Source organism: Acomys russatus, chromosome 28, assembly GCF_903995435.1.
Source record: "Acomys russatus chromosome 28, mAcoRus1.1, whole genome shotgun sequence".
Classification (NCBI taxonomy): domain Eukaryota; kingdom Metazoa; phylum Chordata; class Mammalia; order Rodentia; family Muridae; genus Acomys; species Acomys russatus.
The window spans coordinates 23,810,276-23,826,628 of record NC_067164.1 but is presented as its reverse complement, the minus strand read 5'-3'; the positions used below and the strand labels follow the sequence as shown (position 1 = coordinate 23,826,628).

Below are 16,353 nucleotides of genomic sequence, written 5' to 3'. Positions count from 1 at the left end.
AAAATAAGGAATGCTAGCAATGGGTTTTAATGTATTGCACAAAGCAGAAATGAATGAGCTAAAAGTTTGCAGAATGGGTACTGAAATAGTTTCAGATATCGCCTCCCAAAAGATTATGAAAGGAGGAAAAAATTTACAGTAGGAAAGTTTAGCAGGCTTTAGCCTTCTACAGACTGATTTATGTGCGTTAACCCACCACCACCACCACCACCACCACTATGACTCAAGGCTGAGGTCCTAACCTCCGGCACTTGAAGGTGCCATTGTTTTTGGAGACAGCAACTTTAAAGGAGTCACTAGGATAAAACTCAGTCCTATAAGATTCCTATCACTTGTAGGATTATAAGAAAGGAGATGGAGACACACCAGAACACAGAGGCTAGGGAAAAGCCATGCAAATGAGACAGCAGCCATGTTCAAACTTTCACCTCAGACCTCTGACCTCTGGAACTGTGAGAAACTAATTCCTGGCATCACGTTATAGCAGCACTAGACAGATGATACACCACATTAATCAAATGCCAGACCTGAATGCCCTCACAATGGGACGAATGGAAGCAGGGACAGCCTGAGAAGATGCAGTGGGAAGGATACACATGCCTCCCAAATGCCCACACCTAACTGTGAGGGCACACTGGAAGCACCCAAGGTAAGGAAAACATACACTAGACAACAACAACAAAAGCAAATAGGTATGGTGGTGCAAGCTTGGAATCCCAACACTTGGAGGCTGAGGTAGGATAAGAAGCTCAAGGTCTGGCCTGGAGAGATGGCTCAGTGGTTAAGAGCACTGCCTCCTCTTCCAGAGGTCCTGAGTTCAATTCCCACCAACCACATGGTGGCTCACAATCATCTATAATGTGATCTGATGCCCTCCTCTGGCCTGAAGGTGTACATGCAGGCAGAGCACTGTATATATAATAATACATAATAATAAATAAATGAACCTTAAAAAGAAAAAAGAAGTTCAAGGCCATCCTTGGCCACACAGCAAATTTGAGGTCAGTCTGGATTGTATGAGACCCTGTCCCCCCAAAAAAATTTCCATCAAAATAATATCAGGACAGACATGGTTGTGAACACCTGTAATCCCATTACTCTAGAGGCAGAGGCAAACTGTTCTAAGTTCAAATCCAGCCTAGTTTTTAGTGAATTCCAGGCCAGCTAGGGCTTAGAGACTTTGCCTCAAAACAACAACAGGAGAGTTCTAAAGTGCATGGTCCAGATCCGAGCAGCGTTAGCGTCCCAAAAACACACTTTCAGGAGCAGTGTCATCCTTCAAAGACTCAAAAATTAACGTAGATCAAAGTCCTTCAGAGGAAGGTTCTGGCAGAGGCAGCAGTCCGCTGACTAGCATAAACGGCAGGGTTATTGTTCTCATACGCTCTATGAAAGATGCGTTTTATATGTGTCCACATAGAGCTTTATGGAATGGCTTTAATAATTCAAGCCTTACTGAATATTAAAAAGTTAAAAAAACAACAACAGGAATCTCTCTTTCTGAGAAAAAAAATACAACAAACAAATAAATCAAACAACAAAGGGTCACTTTAGCACAGTTGGATGTGATTCTACCATAATCACCCTGACCTGGCTTTAGGGAGAACAGAACCTCAAATGACAACAGAGTCAGGGAGAAAGGGAAAGACACCGATCCTGAAAGAAACCCAGGTGCATGGCTTCCTTGGGGGTGGGGGTGGGTCAAAGCCATCCAGAGGAGTACTGGCTGATTGCAGTGCAGCCAGGCCTGCCCATCTAGGCAATTACATGTAATTGCCTGAGTTGACCTGCAAAATAACCCCAAGCCCAGGGCTTTGTTTACAGTGGAATCCAAGGGCCAGAATCCACATAGCTAGGCCTCCTCGGACCAAGGTAAAAACAGAGCAGTGGCTAACGTTCTGGGTCTGTCTTAGTCAGGGTTACTGCTGCTGTGACGCAACACCATGACCAAAAGCAAGTGGGCAAGAAAGGGTTAATTTCACTCACGGTTCCAGTTAACAGTTCATCATCAAAAGCAGTGAGGGCAGGAACCTGGGAGCAGGAGCCATGGAGGAGCGCTGCTTACTGGCTTGCTCCTCATGACTTGCTAAGCCTGCTTTCTTATAGAGCCCAGGACCACCTGGCCAGGGGCAGCCCCATCCATGATGGGCTGGGCCCTCCCTCCCTCCCTCCATCACTAATTAAGAAAATGCCCCACAGGTTTGCTTACAGTCCAACTTTATGGAGGTATTTTCTCAACAGAGATTCCCTCCTTTGCGATGACTCTACTTTGTGTCCAGTTGGTATAAAACTAGCTGCCACGTAGTCCACTGGAAACAAGCAGGGAAAGAATAATGCAACTCCTCGTTTAAAAATATAAAATTTATTCATTGTCAGGAAGACAGTTCATTTTTGTACAGGGTTACTCAAGAGCTCACAGCGGTAATGCAGTGTATCAAATATCGCTCATGCTATGGGGCTCAGAGAATGCCTGTTTCCCCTTTAAAAATCTTAAGGCTCAGTTTCGAAAGGGTAGTTACACCACTTAGTTTTCTGCTTAAAAGGCTGGGAAAGTCTGAGGCTAGACCACTACTGTGAGGGTGGGGGTGGGGCGGACAGGAGGCAAGCTCCACATAGCTCATTCCTTCATCCCGCAGATAGTGTGGTTCTTTTTTATTTTTTTAAGGCTCCTTCCCTTCGAAAAACTCATTTTGCTACAAATAATAACAATAACAACAACAGTCATAAGACAAAGGAGATCTGTAGCATACAACCAAGAAAAGCTAACTGTGCTTTCCCCACTGTGGCTGGATGCAATGCATTATGGGAACAAATAGCACTCCCATGCACTTCTTAAATGAATCTGACCAACCAGCACACAGGAGGAAAAATAATCTCCACTCCATTCCTTTCCGATCAGGTGAACACAAATTTGTCCTTTCCCTAAAAGCAATCCTCCATGTTTCTTTCACCCTTATGACTGTAACTGTAAGGGGAGTGCAGTGTGGTGTGTGCTCACCGGGATAGGAAAGTCAGCAGTACATGCCTGGAGCTAGGACTCAGGAAGTCAAGCCAGGATAGTCAAGAGTTCCTGGCCAGTCTTGGCCACACAGTGAATTTGAGGCCAGCCTGAGGTACATAAATAAGACCCTGTCTCAAAAAATTTAAAAAAAAAAAATAACAATAATAAAAAATAAAAGATTAAAGAGAGGGAAATCAAACATCAGAGTTCAGAGTCATTTCTGAGAATTATCATATTAACAAGTTCAAAACGCACTCTAGAAGCACTGTCTTGCACACAACGCCTTCATTCAATCATCAGTGACACAAGAATCAGCCTTACAATGCATCGAGCCAACACAATAACCAACATGTCACACAGGGCACCTGTAGGTTCTGCCTCTGGCATGACGAGGTAGACACAATCTTCCAGTAGAAAAGATTAACACTAGATAAGCAAAAACAACAACAACAACAACACAACGAAACGACAGTATAAAATTTCACTTCTAAAGGCCAGTTCTAGGAAGCCATGTTTGCCCACAGCACTTCAGTCCAACTCTAGGTCTGGAGACGACCCGTTGCCCACAATCATCTTGCTGTAATTTTTCTGCTGCTCTTCCTTGTAGGCGTCCTTCACCTTTGCTCTCTTCAGCCCTCCATCCCTGCAAACAGAAAGGTACACACACATAGGAGAGATACTCTCTGCCAGTGAAGACCCAGGGCCCCATGGCAACACATGCCTCCTGGTGGCAGGACACTTTAATATAAGTAGGAAATGCAGATCCTGGTCTCGGTTCTACAAATGGCCAAGTGTATGCTCCCTTGAGCAAAGAACACACATGCTTTGTGACACTTGGTTAAAATTCAGACTGGTACCACCTGCGTGACATTTCTCCCCTGAAGAAGCAGGCTTTTTCTGGTGCTGGGAATCAAACCCAGGGCCTTCTGCATGCTAAGCAAGCACTCTAGTGCCAAGCTACATGCCCAGCTTCCATTCTGTTTTGTTTCAGAAGTTAGAGCTGCTGTATTCAATATTTAGACAGAAACAAAGATTATTAAAACTAAGATGTTTCCTTAGGGTTTTCCCTCAGGAAAACCAGACACAGATAAATTTCCTTAAAATAAATTATTTTATCATTATTCAAAATTAACCCTATGTTTAACAATTTTATTTTTATTCAAACTCATGTTTTTATACCCCAAAATAGATTCAAGATAAAACAAAGAACAAAAGTGTAAGCTGCATTTGACCAGGCAGCTCATTGAGTGAAAAGAGGCTCTGAGCAGAATTCTGAGCACCTGACCACACCCTATGGTTTATCCATGGAAACGTCCCATATCCAATGCCCTGGAAAAATCAGTCTGTGGACTGTGGCCCATTTTCAGGTTGGAGGCCGTGCTTAAGGCTTGACTCTCCGAGCCTGAACGGTGCGCTGGCTTCAGGCAGGTGTCTGTATGAAGGTCCAGTCCTCGTGGCACTGAGTTCGCTGTGTAACCCATGATTATTTGGCACTGTCAGAACTGGGCTAAAGTTCAACAGTCACAATAGAAAGTAAGCAAGTTCTCATGCCCCTAGTGCAGTGTGCCTTTCAACCTTCCTAATGCTGTGACCCTTTAAAACATCTACATACATACATACAACTATATACAATTATTTTAGTTGCTACTTCATAACTGTAATGTTGCCACTGTTATGACCCATAAGTATATACAATTATTTTAGTTGCCACTTCATAACTGTAATGTTGCCACTGTAACGAAGCATAATGTAATTATGTTTTAGAGATAGAAGGTTGCCAAGGGGGTCGCAACTCACAGATTAAGAACAAATGATTTAGCATCTTATGGTATGGGGAGGAGCAGTCTCTGGTAGCCCCGCCTCCTCCCTGCTCTTCTGATTTGGTTTCTCCTGTGAAGGAGGAAAGGCACGGAGAGTTCAAAGACTCACGGCTCCTCCGGCTGTCTATACTGCACTAGTATGATTTTGAATAAAAATAAAGTTGTTAAACATAGGTTTAATTTTGAGTAATGATTTTTTTTTTAATTTATCTGTGTAATCTTAGCATTTACGTGAAACTTGAATAGGGAGAAATGAAGAAGGAGAAGAAAGGCCTCCCTTTTTCTAAGGGCCAAACCAAACTGGACAATACGCCTCCCGGCACCGCTTTTGAATGTTTCTTCTTCCTAGCCACCCAGGGGGAAACAGGCCAGCTGTGATCACCGTTAGAGGCTTCAAAGTTCTATCCAACTTAGTATCATACAGCAAAAAGCCAGGCGTGGTGACACCCATCTTTAGTTCCAACTCTTGGGAGGTAGAAGCAGGCAGATCTGAATTTGAGGCCAGCCTGGTCTACAGAGTTCCAGGACAGTCAGGGAAAAACCCTGACGCAAAAAAAAAAAAAAAAAAAAAAAAATCTAAAATAAAGAAATAAAAATATCACAGCAGTCTCATTCATCTTTGAAGATCAGCCTAGATGTGTTCACTCACCACCCATACTCATCAAGTGAATGAAAAATATAGCCAGAAAAACAGGAAGGCTCTTTTTTCCAGGTAGTTAAAAATAATGCAATCCAGTAAAAGGAAATGGAAACACTTAAAACGTTTGTTTTCTTTTTGTGAGACTCTGTAGCCCAGGCTGATCTAAAAGTCACTATGCACCCCAGGAAGGCCTGGAACTCATAGGAATCCTCCTGCCTCTGTCTCTGAATACTGGGGTTAGAGGTGAAGGTCGCTGTTGACAGAAATGCTAAGTGTCTCTCTCTAGAAGTTTGCTTCCCTCCCTGAGTCTGAGCCCTCAGAGTCAGCCATGTGCTTTTCATAACAGCTTTAGAATAGGACAACAGGGCTGGCGTGTCAGAGAAGTGGAAGCACAGGAAAAGAGGTTTTAAGAAGAGGGAAGAGGAAGGCAGCTACACGTGTGAACTTGAAGAGTCACTAAGACGTGTTTATCCAGGAAAACCTGGAGAGTTATGATGTCACAGTGTTCCAGTTTAACCCTTGCCGATTAGATTGCATGATATACAAATGTTCATCTTAGCCTGAAGGTTAGAGCAAATCAGCTGCTGCCAGCCAAGAAAAACCCTCAGGGAGTCATCTGGCATCTAACCTACAAACTTCCAGCGACTTTCCTCTCCCATCAATTTCCAAAGTTTGGTTAATTAGCATATTAACTGTTAGGGGTTGGTCTGGTGTTAAGTATTCTATTTTGTTTTGTTTTGTTTTGTTTATTTATTTAGTTAGTTAGTTTTTTGAAACAGGGTTTCTTTGTATTATAGTCCTGGCTGTCCTGGACTCACTTTTGTAGACCAGGCTGGCTTCGAACTCACAGCAATCCGCCTGCCTCTGCCTCCCAAGTGCTGGGATTAAAGGTGTGCGCCACCACACCCGGCTCGGTGTTATGTATTCTAATACTAACTACTGGCCCCCAAGATCCAGCTGCTGCTCAGAGGAGCACATTCTCACATACAAGTAACCTTGTGGTGTAAACCTTGCTCTACCTAAAGTTGATTGATTAATAAACAATGCTGAGCTGCGTGTGGTGGCGCACGCCTTTAATCCCAGCACTTGGGAGGCAGAGCCAGGCAGACCGCTGTGAGTTCGAGTCCAGCCTGGTCTACAAAGTGAGTCCAGGACAGCCAAGGCTACACAGAGAAACCCTGTCTTGAAAAATCAAAGAACAAACAAACAAACAAAAAACCATGCTGACCCTTGGGACTTGGCAGAAGAGAGACAGGTGGAGTTTAAGGTTCGAAGGCATGGGGTAGAGGAACCATGAGGAAGAGGGAAGAAGAAAATGTCGAGATAGGTTAGCATGGAGAGAAGGAGGTGGCAGGATGGCGGGGATGGAGGGAAGTAGGCCAGATAGGAATGATTAAAGCAGCTGGCCTGGGATGGGGGGCTGGGAAGTGATAAGGATTGTTTAGAGGGTTAATATCTGCTCAGTCCCAAGTAAAACAAGGCTATTCTAAATACAACAGGTGTCTGCGTCTTCATTGATCTTGAAAGCAGGTTAGATAATACCCCTGTAATAATTACAGATATTTAATAATAAACATTATTAAATATTTTTGTATTTTCTACAACTAACTTCTGAAAATGGCCTTTTTGCTATAAAAATTAGTGACCTCTCAAAAAAACAGTGTTTGCCAGAAATAGGCTGGGATGGTATAAATTAACTAGTTTTAAGGCAGGTGACTGGACAAAATATATGTTAGTGAAATGCCCTACTGTTGGATAAAATATAAACTGCTAGCTGGCTCATCTTTGAAGACGTAACCCCTAGATAACCCTAGGGCCCTGTGCTGAGGACGTCCTGGGTTCCTAGTGACACAGAAACCAAGTCCTAGAACATCACTACAATCGCCTCAACTGAGCTCGTCATGCAAAGTGTTTTGAAACACCCAAAAAGTCACAGAGAATATATTGAACTCGATGGACTTGAAAAACAGACTATTTGGTGACAGCTTGCTCATATACATGTAAGGATTGGCCTTCTCCTAGGTGGACACAGTGGACCCTCGCTGCTCGCTGCTTTACTCCAAAGAGTTCTATCCTCACAAATGTGTAAGCTGAAGCCAAACTCTCAGCGTGATGACATTTGACAATGAGGACTTTAGGGCATTATTAGGGTTGCATGAGGTCAAAGGGTGGGGCCCTTCAGGTGCGGTTAGTGCCCTTACATCAAGAGACACTAGAGAGCTTGCTCTCTCTCCATGCTTGACCAAAGAAAAGGTCATGTGAGCTAGAGGAGAAAGCAGGCTTCTGAAACAGGAAGAAGCCTCGCTGTGCTCCAGCCGTGCAGCATCCTAATCTCAAACCTCTAACCTTTGGAACGTGGGGAAAGCAAACCCTATGGAGACACCAGTCTACAGTATTGTGTTGTGGCAGCCCAAGCTGACTAATGCACACCCCTGCATAAGCCTTCCTCAGACTCCCCCGACCAAAAGCAAAAGCTATTGTTTTCCACCCTCAATATTTCACTTCCTTTCTTTCTTCAAGTTTTCTAACATACTTACAGAAGAGTGAACCCCAAGCAGCCCTGCTCCTCAATGCAAGCTTCCTCTCCCTTCTTCTGAAGAAAAGAACCCCCATTTTACCCAAGTACACAGTCATCCAGAGCAGACACTGCATTACCCAGTCTTCTCTGCAGCTAACTGCCACCCCATGACTTGGAGCAAACAGATACAAGTTTAAGTGACTTGTGCAGTTTCCTGTGTGGGCTCCTGTGGTGAGTCCTTTTTCTAACCACTACCACCCCACAGGCAGCCATTTGCTGTGCACACTGGGTGGAGATGGAACCGCTATCTCAGGCCATAAAATAGGAGCACCTCCTGAAGTTGGCGTAGGAATAAAGAAAGACTCCCGCTTACGCCAGCCTAGACTCCCATCTGTACGCGGGAGGGAAAGGCTTCTACCTCACTTAACCCTCTAAGTTCTTTGTGCTAAGTCTAAAGCTAACCAGTCCAGTTTTGTTAAATACCCATTTTTACAAAAGAAGATGCCTACTCCTGAGAGGTCACTTACCAAGAAAGCTCAGTCAGTCCTCCTTGGACAGCGATGGCAGATTTAACCCTGTTTGCAAACTGAACCGCATCTTCTCCTTCCTGGTTGAACGAAAAAGTCACACATCTTGAGTATGAAGCTTTTAAACACCTTAAGGTGTCTCATAATCATTTGTTTTGTATAATACCAAATACAATACTAAGAAACAATCATCTAATAAGAAAGAAGACAGGCCTGATGGAAGGAGTGGAGATACCCAAGGTTTTAGGCAAAAGTTTTCTTGCTTTTTTCTGACTGAATAAATCAAAGACTGATGGTATCTAAGCAGTACCTCTCTGGTCATGGGCGGCATGTACCACACGTCACACACGATGGCCCAGCTGGTCATTATTCGAAGCAAGTAGCTCACCAGGTTGTATTTACTACTATTCCAGAATGCATCTCCAAATTGTGGGTTATACTGAGAAAAAAAGAAAAGACAAGACATTTCAGCGATGAGTTCCATGCTGGCCTCTTTCATCCAAATCACTGGTTTTCAGGTAGTAAGATAAACAGGTGTAGGAGACCCCAAGAGAATTTACGTTACTTGGTAGAATCTTTTTCACAAAAACTAGGCCAATTCACTAATGCCTTCTATTAGTGACAACTGCTTTGCTAAATAGATCCTAGAGTGCTACACTGAGACCTGTTTACATGACTCTGAAATATGAGACTCCACCAATCAGATTTGCCCACAACTATTTCCTTAGTACTAATAAAACCTCTGCCATGCAGTCATGCTGTCTGTCAGTCTGCCTGTCAGCTGTCTGTCTACCTCTGTAATTAAGTATCTACCTACCATCTATGTGGCTATATATCATCAATCTATCTATCTGTGATCTGTCTATCAACTGTTGGGTGTCTAGAGAGACTAAGCACAAAATGTAAAATATAAGAGCAAAAGAAGCTGAATACACAAGAGTTAGCTTTACATTTGCAGCTATATCAAATAAAATTAACGATCAAATCCCCCCCGCCTTTAAAACCTCTAATTTTACCTTTATTGCCACTGGATATATGGTTCCTCCAATTTCAAAACTTCCCTTTTTAAACATCATGACTGAAGTATTGTTGATGCAGGTACCTGGCAGAGCAGTGAGGAAGGGAGTCATGTTTTAAAAATAGATTTTAAAGGGAATTGCTTTAGAGATCGTTTCATTTTTATGTGTGTGCATGTGTTTGGAGGTCAGAGGACAGCGTAAGAGAGTCTTGGCTCTTCTTCCAGCTTGCAATTCAGGCTATCAGGCTTGCAGGCTCCCCTTCCTACTAAACCATCTCATGTGCCTAGGACTTGCTTTCCTGTAGCATCTAAAACACCATGAAGGATGCTTTGCTGCCACTTTGTAGTGAGCCCTTGCTTAAAGAACAACTGAGAAACTGTGAGCAATCTTAACTGCAAATTTTGCCATTAAACAGAAACAACTGCATCACGGCACTTGGCAATCTCAATACATTTCATGGTAACACCTACAAAGTCCCAGGCCACGAGTATGGAAAAACTAATTTACAAATCAAATAGCATCTGTGACTCATCAGAAAACAGGGAATGAAAAGACATCCCCTCCTCTGACAGGGGAGACAGTTCTAGTTTCTCTCAGGTGGCCTGTTGCCATCCTCTATAGCATGGTAGCAGTTGCTGCTCTTACCTTCAGGGAAAATTAGGATGGGTAACTTTTTCTTATCAGCGATGTGTTCTCTTAATCTGTAAGGAAAGAATAAAGGATCTGTGAGAAAATCTTGAAAAATAAAGAGATGAGAGTCCATGACAGTAAGGGGGAAAGCCATAAGGGGAGAAGTATGAGCCGGGCATGGTGGTGCATGCCTTTAATCCCAGCACTCAGGAGGCAGAGGCAGGCGGATCACTGTGAGTTCTAGGCCAGCCTGTTCTACATAGTGAGTCCAGGACAGCCAGGGATACATACAGAGAAACCCTGTCTTGAAAAACTGGGGGGTGAGGGGGGGGAAGAGACAGAGAGAGACAGAGAGAAGAGAAGAGAAGAGAAGAGAAGAGAAGAGAAGAGAAGAGATGAGATAAAGGGGCAAGGGGAAGATGGAAATCCATGCATTTTCATTTTTCCTACTTCTGAAGTGAGTGGGTTTTGGTGACTTCAGCCTGCTTTCCTTGTGATGGGGTCTCATTAGCTCAGGCTGGCCTTGAACTCACTACATAGCTAAGAATGAGTTCAAACTCCTGATCTTCCTGCTTCAACTTTCCCAGGCCTGGGACTACAGGTATACACTAGTGAGCCCAACTCTTCCATCTACTCTATAGTCATGTGCCCTTGGCATCTGCCCTTCTCCACATGTTGATAGTTTCTGTGTGAAAAATAAGTGGGAATTCTGATTATGCTAGATTTGTCTGCGTTATGGCCATTAAGAAAAAAAAAAGTCTGAAATGAGTTGGGATTAACTTTCCTATGAAATCAAGCACTGTGAGCCAGGTATGGGAATCCCCAGCACCCAGGAGAGGGGAGGCTATCACAAGTCAAGGCCAGCCTGGGCTACACAGAAAGAGCAATGGATTTTGGGGGAACATGAACCACCTCTGCATGTCTAACAGCAGTGAGCAGACCCATCAGGGAAAGCTTTTTCTCCACTTTGTTCCTGCTGGGTTCATCTCTACGAGCCCCAGACAGAATCTCCTTCCCTTTCTTTCCGTAAAAACCTTCTGTAGTTTGGATGAACTCTGCAGATATGCGTTCACTGCTTAGCTGCCACCTGTGTCACTACCGAAGGGTGACAAACACTTTAGGAGATGGGGCTAGAAGGAAGACGCTACTCACTGGGTGCATGCCCTTCGTGGGAAGACTGAGACCCTGGTCCCTCTACTCTCTCTGTTTCCCTGTCCCCAGGAAGTGGACAGATTTCCTCTGCCACAGACTTTCAGTTGAATGTGTAGTCATGAGCCTAAGCACAAGAGCCAAGGGACCACGCACTGACTACACTGAAACCATGAGCCAAGATAAACCTTCTGCCTATTGAGTTATTTCCTTGTGTGTTTTGTGCTGGCAATATGAGGGTAACTGGATTCATGTGACAGTGGCTATCCAGCAAAAACAAGCAAACATTCAGCAAATAAATGATCAATTATTTAACCCTCAAGGTGGTAATTTTAAACTGTTAAAGTTCAGAGATTTTACTCTACTTAAAGTCATAGAAAAACAGAACATCTGAGCTTTCCAGTCTGGGTATATGTAGCCATATGTCCCACTGGCTACAGAATTATTACATTAGTCCCATTAAGAACTCCAGCTGCAAATAGAGTTTTTGCATGATTTCGCTCCCATTTTAATAAATCTCCTCCCCACCCCTGCCCTGCCACTTTAGCCAAAAGACAAGTCTATCAGCTTTTCTCTGTTACTCCACGAAAGCCAAGGAACTGTGCTGCTTACCTCTTAGTCACCAGATGCCGGTCCTTAATTTCTGAGCGCTCAAACCAGACGTGTGGACACGCCTTAACCATGGCTCTCTGAAGGACCCCCATCAATCCGCCATGAACCTGTCCAACCTAGAAGGATCGGGAGAAATGGACTCTAAGGGCACCACCGCGCAAAGAAAGCTGGGGTCTTTTCAAGGGAAGGAAGGGGGACCGACAAATTCCTGTTCTCCACTTAGAGAGAAGATAGGCTGCCTCCTACTGACGGATGAGCTCTACCTCTACTCAAATGATTTGTAAAGCCAAACACACAGCAAAATGTGCTCCTCAGCAGCGCCCTGGAAGCTAAGTCACTTTGCTCCACAGCTGTCCTAGAACTCTGAAAAACAGAGATCCCTCAACTCCACCAAGATTATGGAAACGCAAGTCCGAGCTACACTGAACCACGATTTTAAATGCACTCGAAAGACAAGGATTTAGCGCGTGACACGACACTCTGATTTGAGGCTTTGGGAATGAAGCTTTCTCACACCTTGCTTGGGAGAAGGAGTAAGGACATTTAACAGCTGTCAAGATTACATATTCAACTATCCTCCATTTCAATCATTTCTCTTCTTGGAATTTTCCCTGAAAATACAACATCAACAAAATGGAAATACATTCTCAAAAGGTATTAGCTATAGTATTGTTTATTGCTGCAAAATATTGACAACTACCTAAATCTCTAAGTGGATAAAAACAAATGGAAAAACTGTAGTATCAATGATGTGGTAGTATGGTGTGTGTGTGTGTGTGTGTGTGTGTGTGTGTGTGTGTGTGTGTGTGTACATACACATGCATATAAACATAGAACATTGTGCAGCTGAACAAAGGACAAGGCTGACCTCCTGGACAGATAAGGAGTGATGATATCCAGAAAAACAGTGTTACATCACAAAGGCTAAAGACCAACAACGTTCTGAGGTCCTCAGTTTCAAATGTGTTATAATCAATTGTTTGTCGGCCAGAACACGGAGGAAACAGGGTGAGGCCTCAGAAACAGAAAACCATCATCAACCGGTTGCTATGGTTTGAACATGTCCCCCAGAATTCCTGCACTGGAATCTCAGTTCCCACTGCAAAGGTGTTGGAGAAGGGACCTAGCACATCTGGATCACATCTGAGCTCTTCTCAAATGAACCAACTAACGCCATTTTTAGAAGGCTGGAGAGATGGCTCAGCAGGTAAGCACACTTGCTGCTCTTGCAGAGGACCTAGGTTTGGTTGCCAACACCCACATGGCAGCTAACACATGTTACCCGGCTCTAGTTACAGGAAATCCAGTGCCTTCTTCTGGCTTCCTAGGGAGTTGCATGCACACGATGGACAAACATCCATATAGGTAAGACAGTCATACACAGCTAGGTGTGGTGTCACACATCTGTAATCCCAGCACTCAGGGAGGCAGAGGCAGGTAGATCTCTGAGTTCGAGGCCAGCCTGGTCTACAAAGGAAGTCCAGGACAGCCAAGGCTAGACAGAGAAACCATGTCTCAAAAAACAAAAACAAAAGAGACATTCACACAAATAAAATAAAAATAAATATCTTTGCAAAGGACAGGGCGGGGGGAGACTTGGGAGAACAGACCCCCTCCTGTTATTCCAGTCCTTCTGATATGCAAAGACATGACAGTCAGATCCTCACTAGAGGTCTTGATTTTAGACTCTTTCGGCTTGTCGTGGACCAATAAATTCTGTTCCCCACAAATGACCCCACCTGCAGTGCTGTTAGGTTAGCACAAGATGGACCTGCGACAGGCAAATCAGCTGCCTTGGTTTCTGCTCCCATCTACAATGAAATCTCAGGCCTGACCTAACTTCATCATAGAGAAAATAAGATGAGGTAGTTGGAACATGCGTGACCACACATGTCAAAGGCTGATAGGCTACGTCCAGGTCTGTGCTGGACCCTGCTGAGGGCCGCCGTGGGTAGGCTATGTGGAGGAATCCTAAGTACTGAAATTGCCTACAAAACTGTGTTTGTATGATGCAAATGTGTGTTGTTCTCCAGTCTCTTTTATTTTTCAAAGTATATAACAATCAATTGCGTTCTAACCTACAAAAAGATAAATGACCAGTTCTTATCTCTTTTCCCAAAAATGACAAAAGATTCCTTGAGTTTGAAAGAGCTCGGTTTCATAAATTAATGATGTGTTAAAACGTACTTCTCTAAAAGTTACATATTATGATGATTTTTATTTCATTTATTTATTTACTTAAGTAGGGAAATGGGCATGTGTGTCAGGGCTTTACTGTGTATCCCTGACTGGCCTGGAACTTGCTATGTAGTGCAGGCTGGCTTCAAACTTACACCTATCCTCCTGTCTGTCCCTCCTCTGTGCTAGAATTATAGGAATATGTTACTATGTCTAACATGTACTTTTATTTTAGACTTTTTTTTCTCTCTTCTGGCAGTGCTGGGGATAGATCCTGGGGCTTCACATGTGCTAGCCAAGCATTCTACCACTGGGCCAAAGCTGAAGCCATTAAACTTAAAATTATAGACAAATCAAACATGTAGCACTAAGTGGGAATTGTTGTAAAGCCTTGTTGGCCGTACATAGACAGTGAAAGCCAATATGTGTGCTGGTACTCTGCACTCCCTCACTTTAGCACACACCTAACCTAACGGGCGCCCTTGAAAGGCTCTTCCAGAAAGGCACCCATGCCACCACTATCAGCCTGGAAAAAAGATCAGTCAACAAACCCACTTACCACCCTCACAGGCCAACACATAATCCACAACAGGAGAACCCCGAGACATCTGTCCAGTCATCCCATTCCACACATCACCTTAGGACACATTTAACCATTGAGCCGGCATCTGAGATTCGCCCAGTGGAGGAAATGTCAGGATAAATTATTAGAGCAACAGAAACCTGAAGCTACGGAGAAAGCAGCAGAACTTGGTTTCTCTTCGTGGCCAGCCAAGGGCATGTGGGGACATGGTTTTGCTGTGGAGTTTGTGGTTATTGCAGATTTCCTGCTCTTTTCCTTTCTTTTCTTTGAGGCTGTGGACAAAATCTGAGAACTGGGCTGTGGTATAAATGTTCTACCTCCCTTGCCATATCCTCCTCATTAATGAAACAGATTTTTTATTTAACTGCACTTATCTTCCTGAAAAGAGAAATAATTGGCTGGCAAGGATCTGTAAAAGTCTGCAGATCTCTGACATGAACTCTGGTGCCCCATATTTGACCACTTCCCCTTGGTGGGGAGGTCTGGTGTCACTCAAAGAAAGAATAAACAGGCTACCAAGATGAGACTTGATAGCCTATGGCCATATAGTGGGGGAAGAGGTCCCCCTCAGTCATAGGGGAGGAACAGGAGGATACAAGTGATGAGATAACAATTGAGTTGTAATCTGAATAAATTAATTAAATTTTAAAAAAAGAAAAAGTCTGAAAACTTTCATTTTTACAGTATAATTAACCATTATCTGGGATGCTTTAAAAGTGAGATGCGATCAACTTTACAAAGTTCTGTCCAAGCAGAGCTATGTTTCTACTTGGAATTGTTCCCACCTTAGCTGCTATAGCAATTTTCCTGCACTGTTCGCTCCTTGTGTAAATATACTGCCCAGTCTATACAGCTATGTCCCAGATGAATTTCTAATAAGAAAGTAACTTTCTAGTTTGCAATCCAGCGAATACACACACACTTGAGATGCTGATGAGGTGCTCTTACCATGGCATAGCATCCATCCGTCGCCAAGATTAAGACATCAATGGGAGAAGTATGATTGGCAACACAAATGCCTCCCTTCTGGGGTCTGTACTGCCTGCAATTAAAATAACGGTAAGTACCACATCTCAAAAAAACACTAGATATTTTACAGAACAGCATATAAAAATGTGTCTTATTTAAGGGCTTGTTCCAAGTTTTTAGATACATAGACCCATCTTTTAAATATTATCCCCATTAGTGTGATGAGTTGGGTGAAAGATTATGACATTCTCCCCCCTCTCACCTCCCTCTCCCTCCCCTCTCCCTCCCTCTCCCTCCCTCTCCCTCCCTCTCCCTCCCTCTCCCTCCCTCTCCCTCCCTCTCCCTCCCTCTCCTCTCCTCTCCTCTCCTCTCCTCTTCCTCTTCTCTTCTCTTCTCTCTCTCTCTCTCTCTCTCTCTCTCTCTCTCTCTCTCTCTCTCTCCAAGACAGGGTTTCTCTGTGTAGCCCTGGCTATCCTGGACTCGCTTTGTAGACCAGGCTGGCCTCAGGCTGTGTAGCGAAGACTGGCCTTGAACACCTGATTCTCTCGCCTCAGCCTCCCAGCTGCTAGGCTTACTGCGTGGGCCACCACACTCAATCGATCTAAAAAATTTAAAGAGCCCTTTGTTGATAAACACTTGGTCAAACCAAGTGACAAGATGTTTCCTCCTATAAATGAGACAGAAAGACTAGATCAGTGTAGGAGGAG

General features: G+C 43.8%; 1 protein-coding gene across 2 annotated transcripts in view; it reads right to left on the bottom strand.

Moving 5' to 3' along the window:
• Positions 1 to 2,347: 2,347 nt before the first annotated feature.
• Positions 2,348 to 16,353, bottom strand: part of Gpat3 (glycerol-3-phosphate acyltransferase 3) — a 55,598-nt gene continuing 41,592 nt past the window's right edge. Inside the window, exons 6-12 of one of the 2 annotated variants that reach the window (XM_051170262.1) lie at positions 15,626 to 15,719; positions 11,917 to 12,032; positions 10,171 to 10,226; positions 9,523 to 9,608; positions 8,817 to 8,945; positions 8,507 to 8,586; positions 2,348 to 3,644 (exon numbers count right to left, since the gene is read on the bottom strand). In XM_051170262.1, the coding sequence (XP_051026219.1) occupies positions 3,530 to 3,644; positions 8,507 to 8,586; positions 8,817 to 8,945; positions 9,523 to 9,608; positions 10,171 to 10,226; positions 11,917 to 12,032; positions 15,626 to 15,719 (676 nt within the window). In that variant the 3' untranslated portion in view covers positions 2,348 to 3,529. Of the gene's footprint in view, positions 3,645 to 8,260; positions 8,587 to 8,816; positions 8,946 to 9,522; positions 9,609 to 10,170; positions 10,227 to 11,916; positions 12,033 to 15,625; positions 15,720 to 16,353 lie in introns of those variants that run through there. The other variant, XM_051170261.1, reaches the window with a different exon arrangement.